The sequence below is a fragment of the Panulirus ornatus genome, chromosome 5 (assembly GCF_036320965.1).
Source record: "Panulirus ornatus isolate Po-2019 chromosome 5, ASM3632096v1, whole genome shotgun sequence".
In the NCBI taxonomy this organism is placed as follows: domain Eukaryota; kingdom Metazoa; phylum Arthropoda; class Malacostraca; order Decapoda; family Palinuridae; genus Panulirus; species Panulirus ornatus.
In genome coordinates, this window is record NC_092228.1 from 9150265 (window position 1) to 9171260 (window position 20996).

General features: G+C 39.9%; 1 protein-coding gene across 5 annotated transcripts in view; it reads left to right on the forward strand.

The window, feature by feature from the left end:
* The window catches only part of Klp98A (kinesin-like protein 98A), a 132699-nt gene that overhangs the window by 71073 nt on the left and 40630 nt on the right, over positions 1-20996 (forward strand). For 2 of the 5 annotated variants that reach the window (XR_011712561.1, XR_011712564.1), the window contains exon 25: positions 8483-8588. Coding sequence is in view for 1 of the 5 variants with exons in the window: in XM_071661024.1 (XP_071517125.1) it covers positions 8483-8523 (41 nt within the window). In the remaining 4 variants the exon portion in view is untranslated. Of the gene's footprint in view, positions 1-8482; positions 8667-9391; positions 9522-20996 lie in introns of those variants that run through there. The other 3 variants (XR_011712572.1, XM_071661024.1, XM_071661025.1) reach the window with 3 other exon arrangements.

A 20996-nucleotide genomic window follows, 5' to 3' on the forward strand; every position in this document is an offset into this window, starting at 1 on the left:
GGTATAAGTTTGTTGAGTATTCCTGGTAAATTATATGGGAGGGTATTGATTGAGAGGGTGAAGGCATGTACAGAGCATCAGATTGGGGAAGAGCAGTGTGGTTTCAGAAGTGGTAGAGGATGTGTGGATCAGGTGTTTGCTTTGAAGAATGTATGTGAGAAATACTTAGAAAAGCAAATGGATTTGTATGTAGCATTTATGGATCTGGAGAAGGCATATGATAGAGTTGATAGAGATGCTGTGTGGAAGGTATTAAGAATATATGGTGTGGGAGGCAAGTTGTTAGAAGCAGTGAAAAGTTTTTATCGAGGATGTAAGGCATGTGTACGTGTAGGAAGAGAGGAAAGTGATTGGTTCTCAGTGAATGTAGGTTTGCGGCAGGGGTGTGTGATGTCTCCATGGTTGTTTAATTTGTTTATGGATGGGGTTGTTAGGGAGGTGAATGCAAGAGTTTTGGAAAGAGGGGCAAGTATGAAGTCTGTTGGGGATGAGAGAGCTTGGGAAGTGAGTCAGTTGTTGTTCGCTGATGATACAGCGCTGGTGGCTGATTCATGTGAGAAACTGCAGAAGCTGGTGACTGAGTTTGGTAAAGTGTGTGAAAGAAGAAAGTTAAGAGTAAATGTGAATAAGAGCAAGGTTATTAGGTACAGTAGGGTTGAGGGTCAAGTCAATTGGGAGGTGAGTTTGAATGGAGAGAAACTGGAGGAAGTGAAGTGTTTTAGATATCTGGGAGTAGATCTGGCAGCGGATGGAACCATGGAAGCGGAAGTGGATCATTGGGTGGGGGAGGGGGCGAAAATTCTGGGAGCCTTGAAGAATGTGTGGAAGTCGAGAACATTATCTCGGAAAGCAAAAATGGGTATGTTTGAAGGAATAGTGGTTCCAACAATGTTGTATGGTTGCAAGGCGTGGGCTATGAATAGAGTTGTGCGCAGGAGGATGGATGTGCTGGAAATGAGATGTTTGAGGACAATGTGTGGTGTGAGGTGGTTTGATCGAGTAAGTAACGTAAGGGTAAGAGAGATGTGTGGAAATAAAAAGAGCGTGGTTGAGAGAGCAGAAGAGGGTGTTTTGAAATGGTTTGGGCACATGGAGAGAATGAGTGAGGAAAGATTGACCAAGAGGATATATGTGTCGGAGGTGGAGGGAACGAGGAGAAGAGGGAGACCAAATTGGAGGTGGAAAGATGGAGTGAAAAAGATTTTGTGTGATCGGGGACTGAACATGCAGGAGGGTGAAAGGAGGGCAAGGAATAGAGTGAATTGGAGCGATGTGGTATACCGGGGTTGACGTGCTGTCAGTGTATTGAATCGGGGCATGTGAAGCATCTGGGGTAAACCATGGAAAGCTGTGTAGGTATGTATATTTGCGTGTGTGGACGTATGTATATACATGTGTATATACACACACACATACACACACATACACACACATATACACATCAAAATATCCACATATACATTCATATACATACACATACACAGACATGTACATATATACACATGTACATATTCATACTTGCCTTCATTTATTTCTGTTGCTACCCTGTCCCACAGGAAACAGCATCGCAACCCCCTGCTTCAGCGAGGTAGCACCAGGAAAAACAGACAAAAAAGGCCACATTCGTTCACACACACAATCTCTAGCTGTCATGTGTGTGATGTCCCCATGGTTTTTCAATTTGTTTATGGATGGGGTGGTTAAGGAGGTAAATGCAAGAGTTTTGGAGAGAGGGGCAAGTATGTAGTCTGTTGGTGGATGAGAGGGCTTGGGAAGTAAGTCAGTTGTTTGCCAGTGATACAGCTCTGGTGGCTGATTCATGTGAGACTCTACAAGTTGGGGACTAGGGTTGAGGGACAAATTATTGGGATGAAGTTTGAATGAAGAAATATTGGAGGAAGTGAAATGTTTTAGATATTTGGGAGTGAACTTAGCAGTGAATGGAACCATAGAAGTGGAAGTGAATCACATGGTGGGAGAGGGGGCGAAGGTTCTGTTAGCGATGAAGAATGTGTGGGAGGAGAGATTATCTTAGAGAGAAAAAATGGGTATGTTTGAAGGAATAGTAACTCCAACAATACTATATGGTTGTGAGGCATGGGCTGTAGATAGGGTTGGATTTGTTGGAAATGAAATGTTTGAGGACAATATGTGGTGTAAGGTGGTTTGATCAAGAAAGTAATTAAAGGGTAAGAGAGATGTGTGGTAATAAAAAGAGTGTAACTGAGAGAGCAGAAGAGGGTATATTGAAATTGTTTGGTCACATGGAGAGAATGAGTGAGGAAAGATGGACAAATAGAGGATATATAGGTGGAGGGAACAAGGAGAAGTGGGAGACCAAATTGGAGGTGGAAGGATGGAGTGAAAAAGATTTTGAGCGATCGGGGCCTGAACATGCAGAAGGGTGAAAGGTGTGCAAGGAAAAGAGTGAATTGGAATGATGTGGTATACTGGGGTCGACGTGCTGTCAGTGGATTGAACCAGAGCATGTGAAGTGTCTGTGGTAAACCATGGAAAGTTTTGTGGGGCCTGGATGTGGAAAGGGAGCTGTGGTTTCGGTGCATTATACATGACAGCTAGAGACTGAGTGTGAATGAATATGGTCTTTATTGTTTTTTCCTGGCGCTACCTCGCACACATTCCCAAGGGGAGTGGGTTGTCATTTCAAGTGTGGCAGGGTGGCGATGGGAATAAATAAAGGCAGCAAGTATGAATTATGTGTATATATGTATATGTCTGTGTATGTATATATATGTATACATTGAAATGTATAGGTGTGTGTATATATATATATCCCTGCAAAGAGCAACATACTCATCTCCCATGTAGATCCAGGTCTAGGAATTTCTAAATTACAATGGGACAGACACCTATTTTAGCCGGTAGGGGGAGACAGGAATACTCAAGAGGTTTGGACAACTTTTGAAGCTCTGAAACTGACAGGAGAGAGTAAATCTGATGGAAAATGAGCCAACATTGCTGACTGAAATAAGATAACGTTGAACATCAGTAGCCATACTTTCTGGCTAAGAAATCCACCATTGAATAATTAAAACAGGTCAGTATACTGAGAGGCCAGCCAGTATTTCAGGGCTTAGTAACCCATAATGAAAAGAGAATGTAAGTTGCTTTTTTTCTTTATGTCGAAGGCTCCAGTCATGGACAAAATTCCACATCAAGGCCATGCCTTAATTGAAATATGAAGAAGTCAATGAAATGGAAAAGGTAAAGTTTTTATGGATTTTAGAGTTAGTGAAAATCCTGTCTTTTGAAATGTTAAAATTCCACAACTTTGAGGTGTAGGGAAAGAAAGTTATCAGAGTGGCCAACCCTTGAGTCACCAACAGCCATGTGCTAATCATGTGATGCAGAACCCAGCTCTTGGAAGCAAAAACCAAAGTAATACTTATAAAAGGAAAGTGAACCAACACTGTGGCTTATGGCAAGATCAAGTTTTGAAGTGAGCTTGGGGGAGTTAAGGTGACCTTCTTTCAACTCAGCTCCGTCAAGTAAGGAAACAAAGCTATAACCACCCCAGATGTGAAGGCAGTACTCCATACAAGGACGGATCATACTTATGTATAAATGGAGCACCAGTTCAGAGGAAAAGAAATTTCGACATTTAAACAAGGCTCCCAATTTCTTAGAGACAGACGTAGCTATTTCCATAATATGGGGTTTTCGAGTTAGTGTGGATGTTACAGTAATACAATGTAATGTCCATTGAGTCAAGAGGTAGAAATACAAAGCCATTGAAGGAGAGAGAAAAGTTGTGGGGAATTTTTGATGGAGAATTGGGCAGAAATTGGATCTTGGATGCATTATGTTTACCCCACTGAGATATCCAAATCTGAGTTTATTGAGTTGTGTCAAGATGAGATGCAGATTGAGTGAGAGCAGAAGGAGCAGAAATGATAAAGGATATGAAGGAATGCAGTGTTGAGTCATCAGCTTACAAGTGCAGTTGATTATTTGTAGAAGAAAGGAAATCATTGATAAAAAGGACAAATATCCTAGGAGACATGACAGAACCTTGAGGGACATCACTGATGAAGGAGAAAGGGAGAGAGGCCAATCTGTCAACAACCATGGAGATAGGTCAACCAGAGAGGAAGCTAAATTTGATAGAGGCAAAGGGAAGGAAGGAAGCCAAAAGAGGGGAAGCTTTGAGATGAGACCCTGATGCCACACCCTGTCAAAAGCTTTGGATATCAAGGGCAACTGCATAGAATTCTCCAGAATCTTTCTGGGATGATGACCAGACATTAGTAAGATAGGAAAGAATATCACCATTGTATCTTGCCATATGGTAGCCACCATACTGGTGATCAGATAGAGACTCTGAGGTTCAAGATTTCTGAACATATGGGAGTTGAGGAGGGATTCAAAGACTTTGGAAATAGTAGATGCCAAAGCAACAGGACAATAGTTGAAGAGGTTAGATCAGTCACTCTTCATAGGGATAAGATGTAATAATGCATGCTTCATAGAAGATGGAAGATTCTAGTTTTAAACAGAAAAGGAACAAGCAAGCAAGCACAGGTGCAAGTTAGGATGCACTTTCTTTTAGTACACAGGGATGTATGCTATCAGGAACATAAGTTTTGCTTGCATCTAGAGAGAATAGCACTTTTCTCACAGTTCGACAAGAGATTGCAAGAAGGGGTATAGGATTAGGAAGAGGAGCATCAGGCGGTTAAAGAATGTTGGAGCCTCTGCAAACACTGTGCTGGACTTGCCCTCTGCAAGTGGTCTGTTAAGAGTGAGGCACTAAAGGCTAAGAATCGGCACTGGAGGTCTTTAGTTTTGGAGATCTGTTGCCGTGGCCACCCCTTAAAGGGAGTTCCAATTGGAACAGGTATCAGAGATATGGATATAGAGTTAGAAGATAAACAAGAACTAGAGTTGCTTTGTCTATGGGAGAGACAGCTGTAGTAGTCAAAATGGAAAAGTGAGGGAAAGGTAGAGCAGCAGTTGTTATTGATAACCTAGCTAAAGACCAGAAAGACCTATCAGAGGATGAAGAGGAGAGGTCATTGCACTTCACGATTAATGTACTTGCAATGACTGCAGTCAGCTGACAGGAGTCAGAGGAAGGAGATTTCCAAGCCTGATATGCCTGAACCCTTACCTGAATGGCATCAAAACAGGAATGGTTGAACCATGGGTTGGAAGAAAAGGTCATCTTAGTGTTAGGGTGGATAAATGCATCTATTCCTGTAACAGTAGCCTCTACTGTATGTTTGGCAAAAACTGAAGTATCACTACATGAGATAGTAATCGACCCAAGAAAAGTAGAAAAGAGGTTTTGTAATTACATTAAGAAGGGACAGCTGGAGGGTGAGATGCCATTAAAATTGATACATTTTTGTGATTGTTGTCAGATGAACCAAATGGGGCAACTTTGTATAGGTATAGTGTGAAGGATTAGAGGTGAAAAACAGATCTAGAATATGAGGAGAGTGGTCACATTGGTCAGGAACATGGATAGGGTAGGTGATTATTTGCTCTAGATCATTGAGAATGGAGAACATGAGGGCTTCAATCCCCCAGTCCTCCACATGGGAGAAATTCAACCAATCCTTAAGGTGAACAATACAATCTTCAAAGATAAAGGATCTTGGCTTGCTGATGAGAGGATGCCACAACCTTGTGACAGGATTTTAGATAGAGAAAGATGTAGAATTAGTAGAGCAGTAGGCAAAACAAAGAACATTGGTAGCTGGGGGACAGACCTTGAACCAGATAACATCAAAGTTTGGGTAGCAAGGTCATCTAGGCTTGCTACAGGTGTATTAATGTTGAAATAAGCACAGACACCACCTTCGAACTGAAATCATATTTAGAGGTTATGGTTGGATATGAGAAAGAGGCTCGTGAGAACACCATTACACAACTAAGTCTCCAGAGAGAAGGAAGATATTAGGGGAGATGCTAGACAGATGTTGTGCAACAAAAAAGAGGTTATTAGACCATGAATGTTGGTATTGTGAATAGTAAAAGAGGCATGTTTCTTAAAGAGGGAAGGGGCTGGTACTGCTATTGTCTGAACCATCCCTATCATTGGCAGTAGAGTCTGGTGGGAATCTGGAGATTCATGGCAACCCACGATGCTGGGGACTAGGGGTTATAGGTTTGTTGGACTCCACCATGATTACATTTAAAAGTGATTGTGCAGACAGGAGATGGCAAGGAAATTCATATGAAGCAAAAATGCAAGATTTGAGTAGGTATATGGCACTTCCAAGGATAGGATAGCAGGACTAGGCCAGTAGTTCTGTTTTGATGAGACAGAAAGTAAGACCAGCATTCCCAAAATGGAGGATGTATGATGGTTCCAGGCATCACTTTAATGCTCCTAAGTTAGGATGGTAGTACAGGTACACCACCGATTTTCTAGCACTCTTGGTTCCAAAACATTGCTGGATTAACCGTTTTGCCCGACCAACTGTGGTCATGTAATAATTCATCAACACACCTCTAACCCACTAATTATACATCTCCCATGTCTCTAAAGTATACCATGGACTGCTGGAAATGTAAATTAAACAAATGATAAATGTTTGAGCACCCTAAGATGGTAAGTCTCTCCCTAGATTGTTTGAATCCTGTGGGGCCTTCTTCGTCTTCTGTTGTTAATGTTTTCCTAGGTGTGCATTGCCAGAATAATGCATTTTTGTCTGCATTATACACCTGCTCAGGACTGAGGTGCTCATCAGCTATGAGTTTCACAAATTCATCCACATACTCAGCAGCTCCTTCTTGGTTTGCAGGCAGCTTTTCTCCGCACTTTATTCGTGGAAATTCCATGATGCTTCATGAATCTTTGAAGTCATCTTTCACTGTAGTCACACTCATGTTGTAATTTAAGTTCTTTATGGAACAACTTAGCCAGGTCCATTATCTTGCTACCTGACAAGTCCACTCCATCACTTCGAGTGTCGAAACCATTCCATCATCACTTGATCATGCTCAGTACTCTTACCATCTTTCATATTTTTTCTAATTGTCATTTGCTTCTTGGAATTGCTGTCTGCATAGAATTTCAATATTTTCTCCCTTTGCGTCTTTATATCATAAACAGTTGATAAACCAATTCTGTAGATGTACACAGCTTATGCACTGAAACACCACAGTCCATTTTTTCAACAGTCTACTTTACCTTGGATTGATATGGACTGGTGTTTACGTTTGACACCACGACTGACACTCTCATGTCTTAGAAGCCATAGCTAGGGTTAAACAAAATAAGCTAAGAATCTCACAGAATTGCAGTATCACCACCAACAAGTGCAGTGTAAGAAATGTAAATAAGCAAGCTCTACACACAGTGCTATCTGTGGCTGCCCAGTAAACTAGTCTGGTGGCCACAGTGATTTCATGTTCCCTCACGTAATTTTGTACGGACTAAAGGTGGTGCCGAATCATCAGTTGCAGGAAATACGGTGGTGTACCTGTTCTACCGTGGGTGGCTAATGATAATGGGAGGGACCAGTTCGGTCGTGTAGGGTGCTTTTTGGATAACTGAGCTCCAGTCTGCATTGTTTTTTTAGGATATCATCTCCACCTATTTGTTCTTAGTGGGCCAGTGAAGTTGGTGGGTCACAATCTACATTTTGCATGTGAATAAAAGTATTTGGGTTTTTACCTTTTTCATTGATAGCATGTTCTTTTCTTTGTCTTGTATAGTATTTTGAGTTTTTAGTTTATGTATGTCTGTTCGTTGGACCAGTTTTCTTTTCTTTGTTGAGTGAGCTGTAAGTTTTTTGTGTGGAATATGAAAGAGGCTCTGGGGTTGTATAAAATGATAAATGGGAGTACCATCTTAGGTTAATTCTATTGTCTTCATAGCCTCAGGGAAATGATTAAGTATTAGATATAAGGAAAAGTTCCCTTTGTGACCATCTGAAATGTTTTCCCCTTTCCAAACCCACTTTCTTTCATAATCACCTTTTTGACAAAATATACAGATTAACAGAGTCATTAAAATGAAATAGGTTTAAGTTTCACATTCATATTTCCTAATTCCCTTGCATTGGAAGCTTGCTGCCCTTAGCCCCTTCATCCTTAGTTTATTTCACCAGCTGGTAACAGGACCAAAATAATTGAGAATGTAAGGGACATTCTTCTTAGTACCAGCTTCTCTGAACTAATTGGAGTGAAAGGTATTGTTGCTTAATATCCACATTGAGTATCTGATGCCCTTTCCAAATACACATCTGCTAAGTTGGAATCACACATGCAGTACTTGGTTGTAACTTCTTTTCCTGTAAAGCAAGTATGTGTATGTAATAGTTTACATGTCTCTGAGCACTTCATGATTATTTGTTTTTTAATTGTGTAATTGCTGACTGGTGCATTATGGTTTCATTTCTTGCAGACCAAATGATCTTGATGTCATAATCATTCAAGTCTTTATAGTCAGTGAGTAGGTAGTATACAAGGCTGAAAATATACAGTGATATAGATATTTTCACTACAGATAGCAAGAAAGAGTGCAAATTCTGTGCCAATCTGACATAAGATGCTAAGTCTGCGTTCAGCTTTTTACGGGACAGGTGACTGAAGAAAATGCTCTCCTCTGAAAGGTCAGTGTAATAACATCAGTGCATTTTCAGTATCAGATCAACTTGGACTTATTCAGTTCATCCAGTATGTAGAACTTTTTTGTAGAAATGAAAGTTGACTGAACCAGTCACAAGGGTATTTATAACTTGGCTGCTTTTTAGGTGAAGAAGATGGATTAAAATGAACTTGAAACCCTTTGCCTGACTAGCACTAAGTAAATCTCAGAGTAATACACTGAGTTAGTTTTGAAGGTGTGGAAGTTTACTGTTTATGAAAACTTTATTATGAGAGTTATTGCTAACATTTATTTAGATAAAAAAAAAATGAAATAATGTCATTTTAGTTAACAGAGTAAATCAGTATCACGATACATGCCATGATACTTGCAGGCCATGAGATGTGGTTGTGATGCTACAGGTGACTGAATTAAGATCACTATTATTTGTGCAGAAGTGATCTTGGTTATGACATGCTTAAGTAAGATCTGTTTTGTTTTTCTTTTCTCATAATTAGTTTTTCTATATCTCAGAAACCAAATTTCTCATAAAATTGCTAAAATATTTGAGTAATGAATACATATGTATTAATTGAAAAGAAAAACACAGATTTTTATGTCTAACGCTAGTCATGAAGGAGTAATCACTGTTATCAGTGTTACATCACATTTGTTAACAAATTAAGACAATAATGAGGGATCTTCATAGGTGTATATTTATATATAAGTTCTATCAAAATGTAGCTGGTTAAAAGCACAAGGTTAACGTTATAAAATTTATATACTTTTCTAAGTCAATATTATTTTTTCAACTTTTTTTCCCAATAGAGATCCTGCTTAATCCATGAGGGGCAGGGATGTCCATCAGTTCACTGAGAAAGTCTTGCTACCTCTGGTTTTTAGATATACTGTCGCACAGTACATTTAAATAAAAGGAATCTTCTGAAGTAATGTCTTAGACCAAAAAAAATTGTGTACTAATTCAAAGAAATTGGCCTAATTCCTTTCTAGGTCACATTCATATTTTACCAACATTTCTCTGAATTTCATTTCCTTTTAAACTTTCTTCCTCAAGTCTACTTACTAAAGCATGCATTCTTTCTCCTTCAATTGCAGTAGCCAGAATGGTATAAGGTATTCTTTGATGTGTGTTTTGAGCACTTCTCTTTGCTTTTTTTATACTTTTAGGTTTGGTGATACATTAAAAGCTGGGAATATTCTTAGAATATTCTTCATGTATAATCCCCTAATACTTCCTTTGAATGAAAGAAAAACTATGGGCACAGACTTTCCAGTAGAACATTCATTATCAGAATTCTAAAGTTGTGGTATAGATACTAGATACAGATGATTATTACTATACAAAAATTTCATTAAGCAGTTAATGGATGTATATCTCGATATGATTAAAGAAACACCTCATCAATCATATTTATATATTTCAATGATATAATACAACTTGTACAAATGTATAATCATATCTTTACAAAGAATAATGGAAGCATATATGCACTTTGACTAAAGAATTTGCATAATCTAGCATGCTTGGAAGTGAAAGTTGTGTGGGTGAGAGGGTATGTTGACCTACACACATCACAGATGATGGGGGACGGTTGATACTGGCGCACAGTGAGCAAATTACATCTTTTGTAAATACGTATCACTGTGTCACAGATGGTACATACAAGGATATTACATTTTCAAAGTTGTAAATCAGTCACAATCTGATAACTGAACGTATGGTGTCAGTCTGTCACACACAGACATGTACTACATTCTGTGTAAAGCAAACCTTATCTTTACTTGATGACAAGTTAACTCCCAGATGAAACTAAGACTATTACCCAATGCTTTCTTCACATACTTGGTGAATATCTTGTACTGCCATCACACTCCCTTTTCCAACAGGTGAGCATCATGTATTATTACTCAATGCTTCCTTTTAATCTCTAGGTATGAAATGGTTTGTCTCATAAACTATAAGAAATTAATTCTAAATGGTGGTGTGATGTAAGTATTTGTTCAGTTTTCTTATTTCACCCATTTGCATATCATTCTCAGTGAATTATAATTCACACCCCAAAACACCACATAACTCCCAGTTTCAAAGCTCACTTATCATGGTTTCAGCATACTGAATCTTCCAGCATACTGAATCCTACTTCCCCAATGCACAATACTAACTGAGGTTTCGGAATGTTGCGAATACAAGTGATAAAAATTCTCCAACAAAAATGTGTAATATGCATTTACACTCTTCTAGTGCCAGAGATCTGTAATACTGATGTGTGGTGATTGGTTCCTACAACAGCAGTAGCAAGCGATAGTCCATTGCTGTACTGCTGTTACATAATAAATCAAGTAGTTTTCCAAAACATGAAAAACCTACTTTTCTTAGTTGCTACAGGATACAAGCTTGAAACTTTTCTCAAGCTAAAGCCTAGGTCTGTTGTATTATAATCATAAAGCAAACTGCAGTGTAGACCTCTGAGGAGGAAATCACAAAATACAGTACAAAGACTTGCACTAATATTTCCCACGATTTTTTAGGCCATATATCATCCACAGTGGTCACAGGTTATCAGTAACTAATTTTTGGTTTAGATTCTCACATGTTCATATGTCAGACATGCTATGTGTTATAGAAGCCACAACAATATCATGACTGAATACTCAGTGATTTTAACAACTCATTCTGTAATTTAATGTTTACTATATATATATATATATATATATATATATATATATATTTTTTCTTTTATACTATTCGCCATTTCCCGCATTAGCGAGGTAGCGTTAAGAACAAAGTACTGGCCCTTTGAGGGAATATCCTCACCTGGCCCCCTTCTCTGTTCCTTCTTTTGGGGAAGAAAAAAAAATAAAAAAAAATGAGGGGAGGTTTTCCAGCCCCCCCGCTCCCTTCCCTTTTAGTTGCCTTCTACGACACGCAGGGAATACGTGGGAAGTATTCTTTTTCCACTATATATATATATATATATTTATATAGATATATATATATATATATATATATATATATATATATATATATATATATATATATATATATATATATATATATAATCTCCTGTCAGAAATAGTCACACTGCTCTGACACATCATGATGACACATCATGAGGGATTATAACAACAGCACATACAAGAATATTAATATCAATAATAATGATAACAATAGATGATGCCAGTAAATGCCAATAAAACTGATAGAGTATAACATATTCTAGAATAACAGAACAGCTGAAGAGAAAAAAACTGCTGTTACCTACACTGGAAAATTAGTTAGACACCTGCATTCTAGGCAAGGTCCTTTAACAATATCCTCCTTTAACAATCTTCACATTTAACAGCTTCAGCTGAATACATAAATTACATTAATTGAATTATCCATGTATGTATTTTACTAACAAAAATATTAAATTATGTTTAAAGGATTACTTCAGGTATTAAAATTAGTTTATGTGCAACATAATTGAGATTTCAGTTTAGTAGGTCTCCCCTATATATTCTGGTACGCACATCAGAAATGATTAATAACTCCTCTGGTGTTATACTAAATGTAAGAAAGAACAATGTTTACTATAAATTTACATACATTTCATGCAACACTTACTATTGTTTTAACTAAAACTTCATTCCAAGAATCAAGGAGCAATGCTAAGACAAAAAACTGAAAGTGGATTATGAGAGATGGGCAATCATTATTAGTGCTTATGTGCCTGACCACAAGAAGCAAGGCATGATATGAATGTGGGGAGGGTGGTGAAAGTAAGTGAGCTTGGAAAATGGACTTAAATGAAGAAATAACAGGAAAGAGAGAGTAGCAGCAAAAATTTTTAAAGTAAATAAAGCTAGGGGAATGGGTGAGGAATAGGAAGTATTTAGAGAAACAGTGCTTGCATGTGTGAGAGAAGTGTTGTTTGCAGAAAGTGGGAGGTGGGCAGATAGGAGAGGGTAGAAAGAGGTGGAATGACGTAGGGTTGTTTGGGAAAGAAAACAGAGGTATATATGGATGTTACTTACAGGAAAGTAGTGTGAACGATTGGGAGATGTACAAGGGATAGCAGCAGGTCAAGGAGCAAGGGCTGAAAAATAAGGCAAATGAGAATTGGGGTTAGTAACAGCAAACTTCAGGGAGAATATGTTTTAGAAGGAGATTAACAGTGTGAGAAAAACAAGAAAATAAAAAGGGAACATAAGTGTAATGGGTAAAGGGGAAGTGGTAACAGGCAGTCATCAGGTGAAGAGATGGAGTGAGTATTTTGAAGGATTGTTAAAAAGTCTTTGATAACAGGGTGGTATATGTAGGGCATTTAGGCTGGGGAGGTATGTGAAGTGAGAGAGTCATTGCAAATGGTTCAGTGATGAGGGCAGAGGTTGTGAAAGCCTTGCATAAGATAAGATGTGGCAAGGTTACTGTAGTGAATAGTATTGCAATCAGGATTTTCAATGTATGTATGGATCACAGTGAGGTGCCTGAGCATTGGCAGAATGCATGTATTGTGCCACTGTTTAAAGGCAAGGGGATATAAGTTCGTTGAGTGTACCTGTTACGTTGTATGGGAAAGTGGTAACTGAAAGAGTGGTGGCATGAATAGAACATCAGATAGGGAAGGAACAATGTGGTTTCAGGAGTGGTAGAGGTTGTGTTGATCAGGTCTTTACACCAAAAATTTTTGAGATATGCTCAAGGAGGATTTGAAAGTGCCATTTATGGATCTGGAGAATGGATACAATAGGGTTGATACATTTACTTTATGGAAGGTGTTCTGAATATATGGTGTGGAAGGAGAACAATCAGAAACAGAGGAGTTTTTATCATATGTACAAGTAGGTAGAGAGGAGAAAGAGTGGTTCCTGGAGAAGGTGGGTCTGCAGTAGGGGTGTGTGATGTCATAATGGCTGTTTAACTTGTTTAAAGATGGGGTGGTGAGGAAGGTATATGCAAGAGTCTTGGAAGGATGGGCAGGTATCCAGTCTATAGAGGATTAAAGGGCGTGGGAAGTGAGCAAGTTGTTCTTTGATTAATGACATGGCACTGGTGGTAGATTCAAGAGTGAAATTGCATAAGATGAAGTTTGGGTTTGTGTGTGGGAAAGGAAATCTGAATAAAAGCAAGGTTGTTAGGTTTAGCAATTTAGACAGACAAGTTAATTGGGGTGTGAATTTGAATAGGAAAAACTTGATGGAAGTCGGGTGTTTTACATACCTGGGAATGGCCATAGCAGGGAATGGAACCATGGAAGTGATGAGTTAAGTGTGAGTAAGGGTATGGAGGTTTAGGGAACATCCAAGAATATGTAGAGAGAAAAGTTGCTATCTGTGAGGGTGAAGATATGTCTGAAGGTACAGGGATTTTGAGTGATGTTGTATGAATGCAAGGCTTGGGCTACAGATGAGTATGTGTGGAGCAGGGTGGATATGTTCGACATTACAAGTTTGAGAACAATTTATAGTGTAAGTGGGGTTGATCAAGTGATGCTAGGGTAAGAAACAGGTGTAGTAACTGGTAGAGTAAGGTTGAAAGAGATGAACAGGGTGTGTTGAAATGGTTTGGAAATATGGAAAGAATGAGTGAGGAGAGGTCAACAAAGAGGATATATATGTCAGATGTGATGATAAGAGGGAAACCAAAGTGGAGATGGAATGAAAAAGATTTTGAGTGCTTAAGTCCTGAACATGCAGGAGGATGAAAAAGCATACATGGGATAGTGAATTAGAACGATGTGATTTACAGGGGGGCCACATGCTATCTGTGGATTGAACCAAGACATATGAAGCAGCCAGGGGAAACCACAGAAAGGTCTGTGGGGTCTGCTTTTAGATAGGTGTCTGTGGTTTTGGTGCATTTCACTTGACAGCTAGAAAATGGCTGCGAGCAAATGAAGTCTTTGTTCCTGGTGCTACCTCACTAATGTGAGAAATGGCACAAAAGAAAGAAAATATATATATATATTTCATTGGGCTCTGTATTTTCAATTCACCTTTGGTGAAACTGAATCAATGGAAGTACAGTCTTGTTGAAGAATTCACTCAAGGAGTCAACATTTCCCTGCCACTGGCCTATGAAAGCCTTTTGAAACGTCCTGGTTCACACCAGAACTCTCATAAAAATTGGTCTAGGGGTAATGAATGAATACATAATATATATTTCATTTTTTTTTATACTTGATTACCATTTCCTGCATCAGCGAGGTAGCGCCAGGAAACAGACAAAGGAGGGCCAATCCACTCATATACACATAAATGCCCATACTCATACATTTCATTATTATACATAATCGCTGTTTCCCCACATCAGCGAGGTAGTACCAGGAAACAGACGAAAAGTAGCCCATCCACTCATACACGCACACACACACACACACACATATATATATATATATATATATATATATATATATATATATATATATATAGGGTGGGGGAAGGGGCGACAATCCTGGGAGCCTTGAAGAATGTGTGGAAGTCGAGAAAATTATCTCGGAAAGCAAAAATGGGTATGTTTGAAGGATTAGTGGTTCCAACAATGTTGTATGGTTTCGAGGCGTGGGCTATGGATAGAGTTGTGAGCAGGAGGATGGATGTGCTGGAAATGAGATGTTTGAGGACAATGTGTGGTGTGAGGTGGTTTGATCGAGTAAGTAATGTAAGGGTAAGAGAGATGTGTGGAAATAAAAAGAGCGTGGTTGAGAGAGCAGAAGAGGGTGTTTTGAAATGGTTTGGGCACATGGAGAGAATGAGTGAGGAAAGATTGACCAAGAGGATATATGTGTTGGAGGTGGAGGGAATGAGGAGAAGTGGGAGACCAAATTGGAGGTGGAAAGATGAAGTGAAAAAGATTTTGTGTGATCGGGGCCTGAACAAGCAAGAGGGTGAAAGGAGGGCAAAGAATAGAGTGAATTGGATCGATGTGGTATACCAGGGTTGACGTGCTGTCAGTGGATTGAATCAGGGCATGTGAAGCATCTGGGGTAAACCATGGAAAGTTGTGTGGGGCCTGGATGTGGAAAGGGAGCTGTGGTTTCGGGCATTATTGCATGACAGCTAGAGACTGAGTGTGAACGAATGGGGCCTTTGTTGTCTTTTCCTAGTGCTACCTCGCACACGAGGGGGGAGGGGGATGGTATTCCATGTGTGGCGAGGTGGCGATGGGAATGAATAAAGGCAGACAGTGTGGATTGTGTCCATGGTTATATATGTATGTGTCTGTGTGTGTATATATGTGTGTACATTGAGATGTATAGGTATGTATATTTGCGTGTGTGGACGTGTATGTATATACATTGTGTATGGGGGTGGGTTGGGCCATTTCTTTCGTCTGTTTCCTTGCGCTACCTCGCAAACGCGGGAGACAGCGACAAAGCAAATAATAATAATAATAATAATAATAATAATAATAATAATAATTCTCTCCATGTGTCCAGGCCTGTTTCAGCACACCCTCTTCTGCTCTCTCAACCACACTCTGTTACCACGCATCTCTTACCCTTTCATTACTTGATCAAGCTACCTCACACCACATATTTTATTCAAGCATTTATTACTGCTGTTATTATTTACCCTGATTATATCACTGTAATTAAGTTTTACTAAGATGCAGTCAAAGGCTGAAAATGTAGGGAGAGAATACTATACACACAACTATAATGAGTGAAGGGAATTGTAGACAGAAAGTTTTTACTCAAACTCTACCTAGATTGTTTAACCCTTTCTGTCCAAAATTCATAAGATAGCTGTCTCTCCTAGCCTGAGCAATTTAGGCAGAATTTGAAATGTTAAGGAGAACTGTAGAATTGCAGAAGCTGGTGACTGAGTTTGGTAAAGTGTGTGAAAGAAGAAAGTTAAGAGTAAATGTGAATAAGAGCAAGGTTATTAGGTACAGTAGGGTTGAGGGTCAAGTCAATTGGGAGGTAAGTTTGAATGGAGAAAAACTGGAGGAAGTAAAGTGTTTTAGATATCTGGGAGTGGATCTGGCAGCGGATGGAACCATGGAAGCGGAAGTGAATCATAGGGTGGGGGAGGGGGCGAAAATCCTGGGAGCCTTGAAGAATGTGTGGAAGTCGAGAACATTATCTCCGAAAGCAAAAATCGGTATGTTCGAAGGAATAGTGGTTCCAACAATGTTGTATGGTTGCGTGGCATGGGCTATGGATAGAGTTGTGCACAGGAGGGTGGATGTGCTGGAAATGAGATGTTTGAGGACAATGTGTGGTGTGAGGTGGTTTGACCGAATAAGTAATGTAAGGGTAAGAGAGATGTGTGGAAGTAAAAAGAGCGTGGTTGAGAGAGCAGAAGAGGGTGTTTTGAAATGGTTTGGTCACATGGAGAGAATGAGTGAGGAAAGATTGACCAAGAGGATATATGTGTTGGAGGTGGAGGGAATGAGGGGAAGTGGGAGACCGAATTGGAGGTGGAAAGATGGAGTGAAAAAGGTTTTGAGTGATTGGGGCCTGAACATGCAGGAGGGTGAAAGGCAGGCAAGGAATAGAGTGAATTGGATTGATGTGGTATACCGGGGTCGACGTGCTATCAATGGATTGAATCAGGGCATGTGAAGCGTCTGGGGTAAACCATGGAAGGTTCTGTGGGGCCTGGAGGTAGAAAGGGAGCTGTGGTTTCGGGCATTATTGCATGACAGCTAGAGACTGAGTGTGAACGAATGGGGCCTTTGTTGTCTTTTCCTAGTGCTACCTCGCACACATGAGGGGGGAGGGGGATGTTATTCCATGTGTGGTGAGGTGGCGATGGGAATGAATAAAGGCAGACAGTGTAATTGTGTGCATGTGTATATATGTATGTGTCTGTGTGTGTGTATATATATGTGTGCATTGAGATGTATGGGTATGTATATTTGTGTGTGTGGACGTGTATGTATATACATGTGTAGGGGGTGGGTTAGGCCATTTCTTTCGTCTGTTTCCTTGCGCTACCTCGCAAACGCGGGAGACAGCGACAAAGCAAAATAAATAAATAAAATAATAATAATAATAATGATAATTGGGAGGTAAGTTTGAATGGAGAAAAAAGGAAGGAAGTAAAGTGTTTTAGATATCTGGGAGTGGATCTGGCAGCGAATGGAACCATGGAAGCGGAAGTGAATCATAGGGTGGGGGAGGGGGCGAAAATCCTGGGAGCCTTGAAGAATGTTTGGAAGTCGAGAACATTATCTTGGAAAGCAAAAATGGGTATGTTTGAAGGAATAGTGGTTCCAACAATGTTGTATGGTTGCGAGGCGTGGGCTATGGATAGAGTTGTGTGCAGGAGGGTGGATGTGCTGGAAATGAGATGTTTGAGGACAATATGTGGTGTGAGGTGGTTTGATCGAGTAAGTAATGTAAGGGTAAGAGAGATGTGTGGAAATAAAAAGAGCATGGTTGAGAGAGCAGAAGAGGGTGTTTTGAAATGGTTTGGGCACATGGAGAGAATGAGTGAGGAAAGATTGACCAAGAGGATATATGTGTTGGAGGTGGAGGGAACGAGGAGAAGTGGGAGACCAAACTGGAGGTGGAAAGATGGAGTGAAAAAGATTTTGAGTGATCGGGGCCTGAACATGCAGGAGGGTGAAAGGCGGGCAAGGAATAGAGTGAATTGGATTGATGTGGTATACCGGGGTCGACGTGCTGTCAACGGATTGAATCAGGGCATGTGAAGCATCTGGGGTAAACCATGGAAAGTTCTGTGGGGCCTGGATGTGGAAAGGGAGCTGTGGTTTCGGGCATTATTACATGACAGCTAGAGACTGAGTGTGAACGAATGGGGCCTTTGTTGTCTTTTCCTAGCGCTACCTCGCACACATGAGGGGGGAGGGGGATGTTATTCCATGTGTGGCGAGGTGGTGATGGGAATAAATAAAGGCAGACAGTATGAATTATGTACATGTGTATATATGTATATGTCTGTGTGTGTATATATATGTGTACATTGAGATGTATAGGTATGTATATTTGCATGTGTGGACATGTATGTATATACATGTGTATGGGGATGGGTTGGGCCATTTCTTTCGTCTGTTTCCTTGCGCTACCTTGCAAACGCGGGAGACAGCGACAAAGCAAAATAAAAAAAAAAAATATTCCTATGAGTCCACATAGAAAATGAAAAAACAATAAGTTCCCAAGTGCACTTTCATGTAATAATCACATCATCAAGGGAGACACAAGAGAGAAAAATGTCAGTTGATATACATCGAAGTGACAGAGCTAGGATGCCATTTGGTAAACATGTGATGTACTTATTCAAACTTGCTTGCCCTACTCCATTCCTGGTGACAAGCTGCCCCACAGGAAAGAGCATCGCTACCCCCTGCTTCAGCAAGGTAGCACCAAAAAAAAAAAAAAAAAAAAAAAAAAAAAAAAAAAAGGCCTCATTCATTCACACTCAGTCTTTAACTGTCATGTATAATGCACCAAAATCACTTCTCCCTATTCACATCCAGGCACTGTAGAACTTTCCATGATTTACCCTAGATGTTTCACATGCCCTGGTTCAATCCATTGACAGCACATCGACCCCGGTACATCACATTGTTCCAATTCACTCTATTCCTTGCACGCCTCTCACTCTCCTGTATGTTCAGGCCCCAATTGGTCAAAATCTATTTCACTCCATCCTTCCACCTCCAAATTAGTCTCCCACTTGTTCCCTCCACCTCCGACACATATATCCTCTTTCTCAACCTTTCCTCACTCATTCTCTCCATATGTCCAAACCATTTCAACACACTCTTCTGCTCTTTCATTGAGTATGATTGCTAATTCAGGATTTATCAGTTTCTTGCTCATGTTCTCAAAATGTCTAATGTTCCTCTTACGCATAACAATAAGCTGGCTAAAGTTCACAGCAAGGGTAAAACCAGACTCAAGTAGAAACCAATTGTGTAATGCTTCTTAGTATAGAGTAACACAACACAATTTTTCATGACTCAAGTCACATTCTCAAGTGAAAGAACAGCACTTGAGAACATGACATATGTCACAAAACACTGTGTTGTGATACTGTATACCTAAGAAGAATTAAACAACTGATTTCTACTTGGTTCTACCTCTGCTATGAACCCGTGACAGCTTATAGGTAATCTACCTTAGCATTATAAAAGAATTATTAGAAAGTTAGGAACATCAGCAATAAACTGATAAATGCTAAATTAGCAGTCATATTCAAATAAATAATTGAAAGATCTTCAGTCTAGATACACAACTCTCTCTCTCTCTCTCTCTCTATATATATATATATATATATCCCTGGGTATGGGGAGAAAGAATACTTCCCACGTATTCCCTGCATGTCGTAAAAGGTGACTAAAAGGAGTGGGAGCGGGGGGCTGGAAATCCAACCCCTCCAGTTTTTACTTTTCCAAATGAAGGAACAGAGAAGGGGCCAAAAGAGGATTTTCCCTCTTAGGCTCAGTTCTCTGTTCTTGACGCTACCTCGCTAACGCGGGAAATGGCGACTAGTATGAAGGAAAAAGAAATATATATATATATATATATATATATATATATATATATATATATATATATATATATATATATATATATATTTTTTTTGCTTTGTCGCTGTCTCCCGCGTTTGCGAGGTAGCGCAAGGAAACAGACAAAAGAAATGGCCCAACCCACCCCCATACACATGCCTTGATTCAATCCACTGACAGTACGTCAACCCCGGTATACCACATCGCTCCAATTCACTCTATTCTTTGCCCTCCTTTCACCCTCCTGCATGTTCAGGCCCCGATCACACAAAATCTTTTTCACTCCATCTTTCCACCTCCAATTTGGTCTCCCTCTTCTCCTCGTTCCCTCCACCTCCGACACATATATCCTCTTGGTCAATCTTTCCTCACTCATTCTTTCCATGTGACCAAACCATTTCAAAACACCCTCTTCTGCTCTCTCAACCACGCTCTTTTTATTTCCACACATCTCTCTTACCCTTACGTTACTTACTCGATCAAACCACCTCACACCACACATTGTCCTCAAACATCTCATTTCCAGCACATCCATCCTCCTGCGCACAACTCTATCCATAGTCCACGCCTCGCAACCATACAACATTGTTGGAACCACTATTCCTTCAAACATACCCATTTTTGCTTTCCGAGATAATGTTCTCGACTTCCACACATTCTTCAAGGCTCCCAGAATTTTCGCCCCCTCCCCCACCCTATGATCCATTCCGCTTCCATGGTTCCATCCACTGCCAGATCCACTCCCAGATATCTAAAACACTTCACTTCCTCCAGTTTTTCTCCATTCAAATTCACCTCCCAATTGAATTGACCCTCAACCCTACTGTACCTAATAACCTTGCTCTTATTCACATTTACTCTTAACTTTCTTCTTTCACACACTTTACCAAACTCAGTCACCAACTTCTGCAGTTTCTCACATGAATCAGCCACCAGCGCTGTATC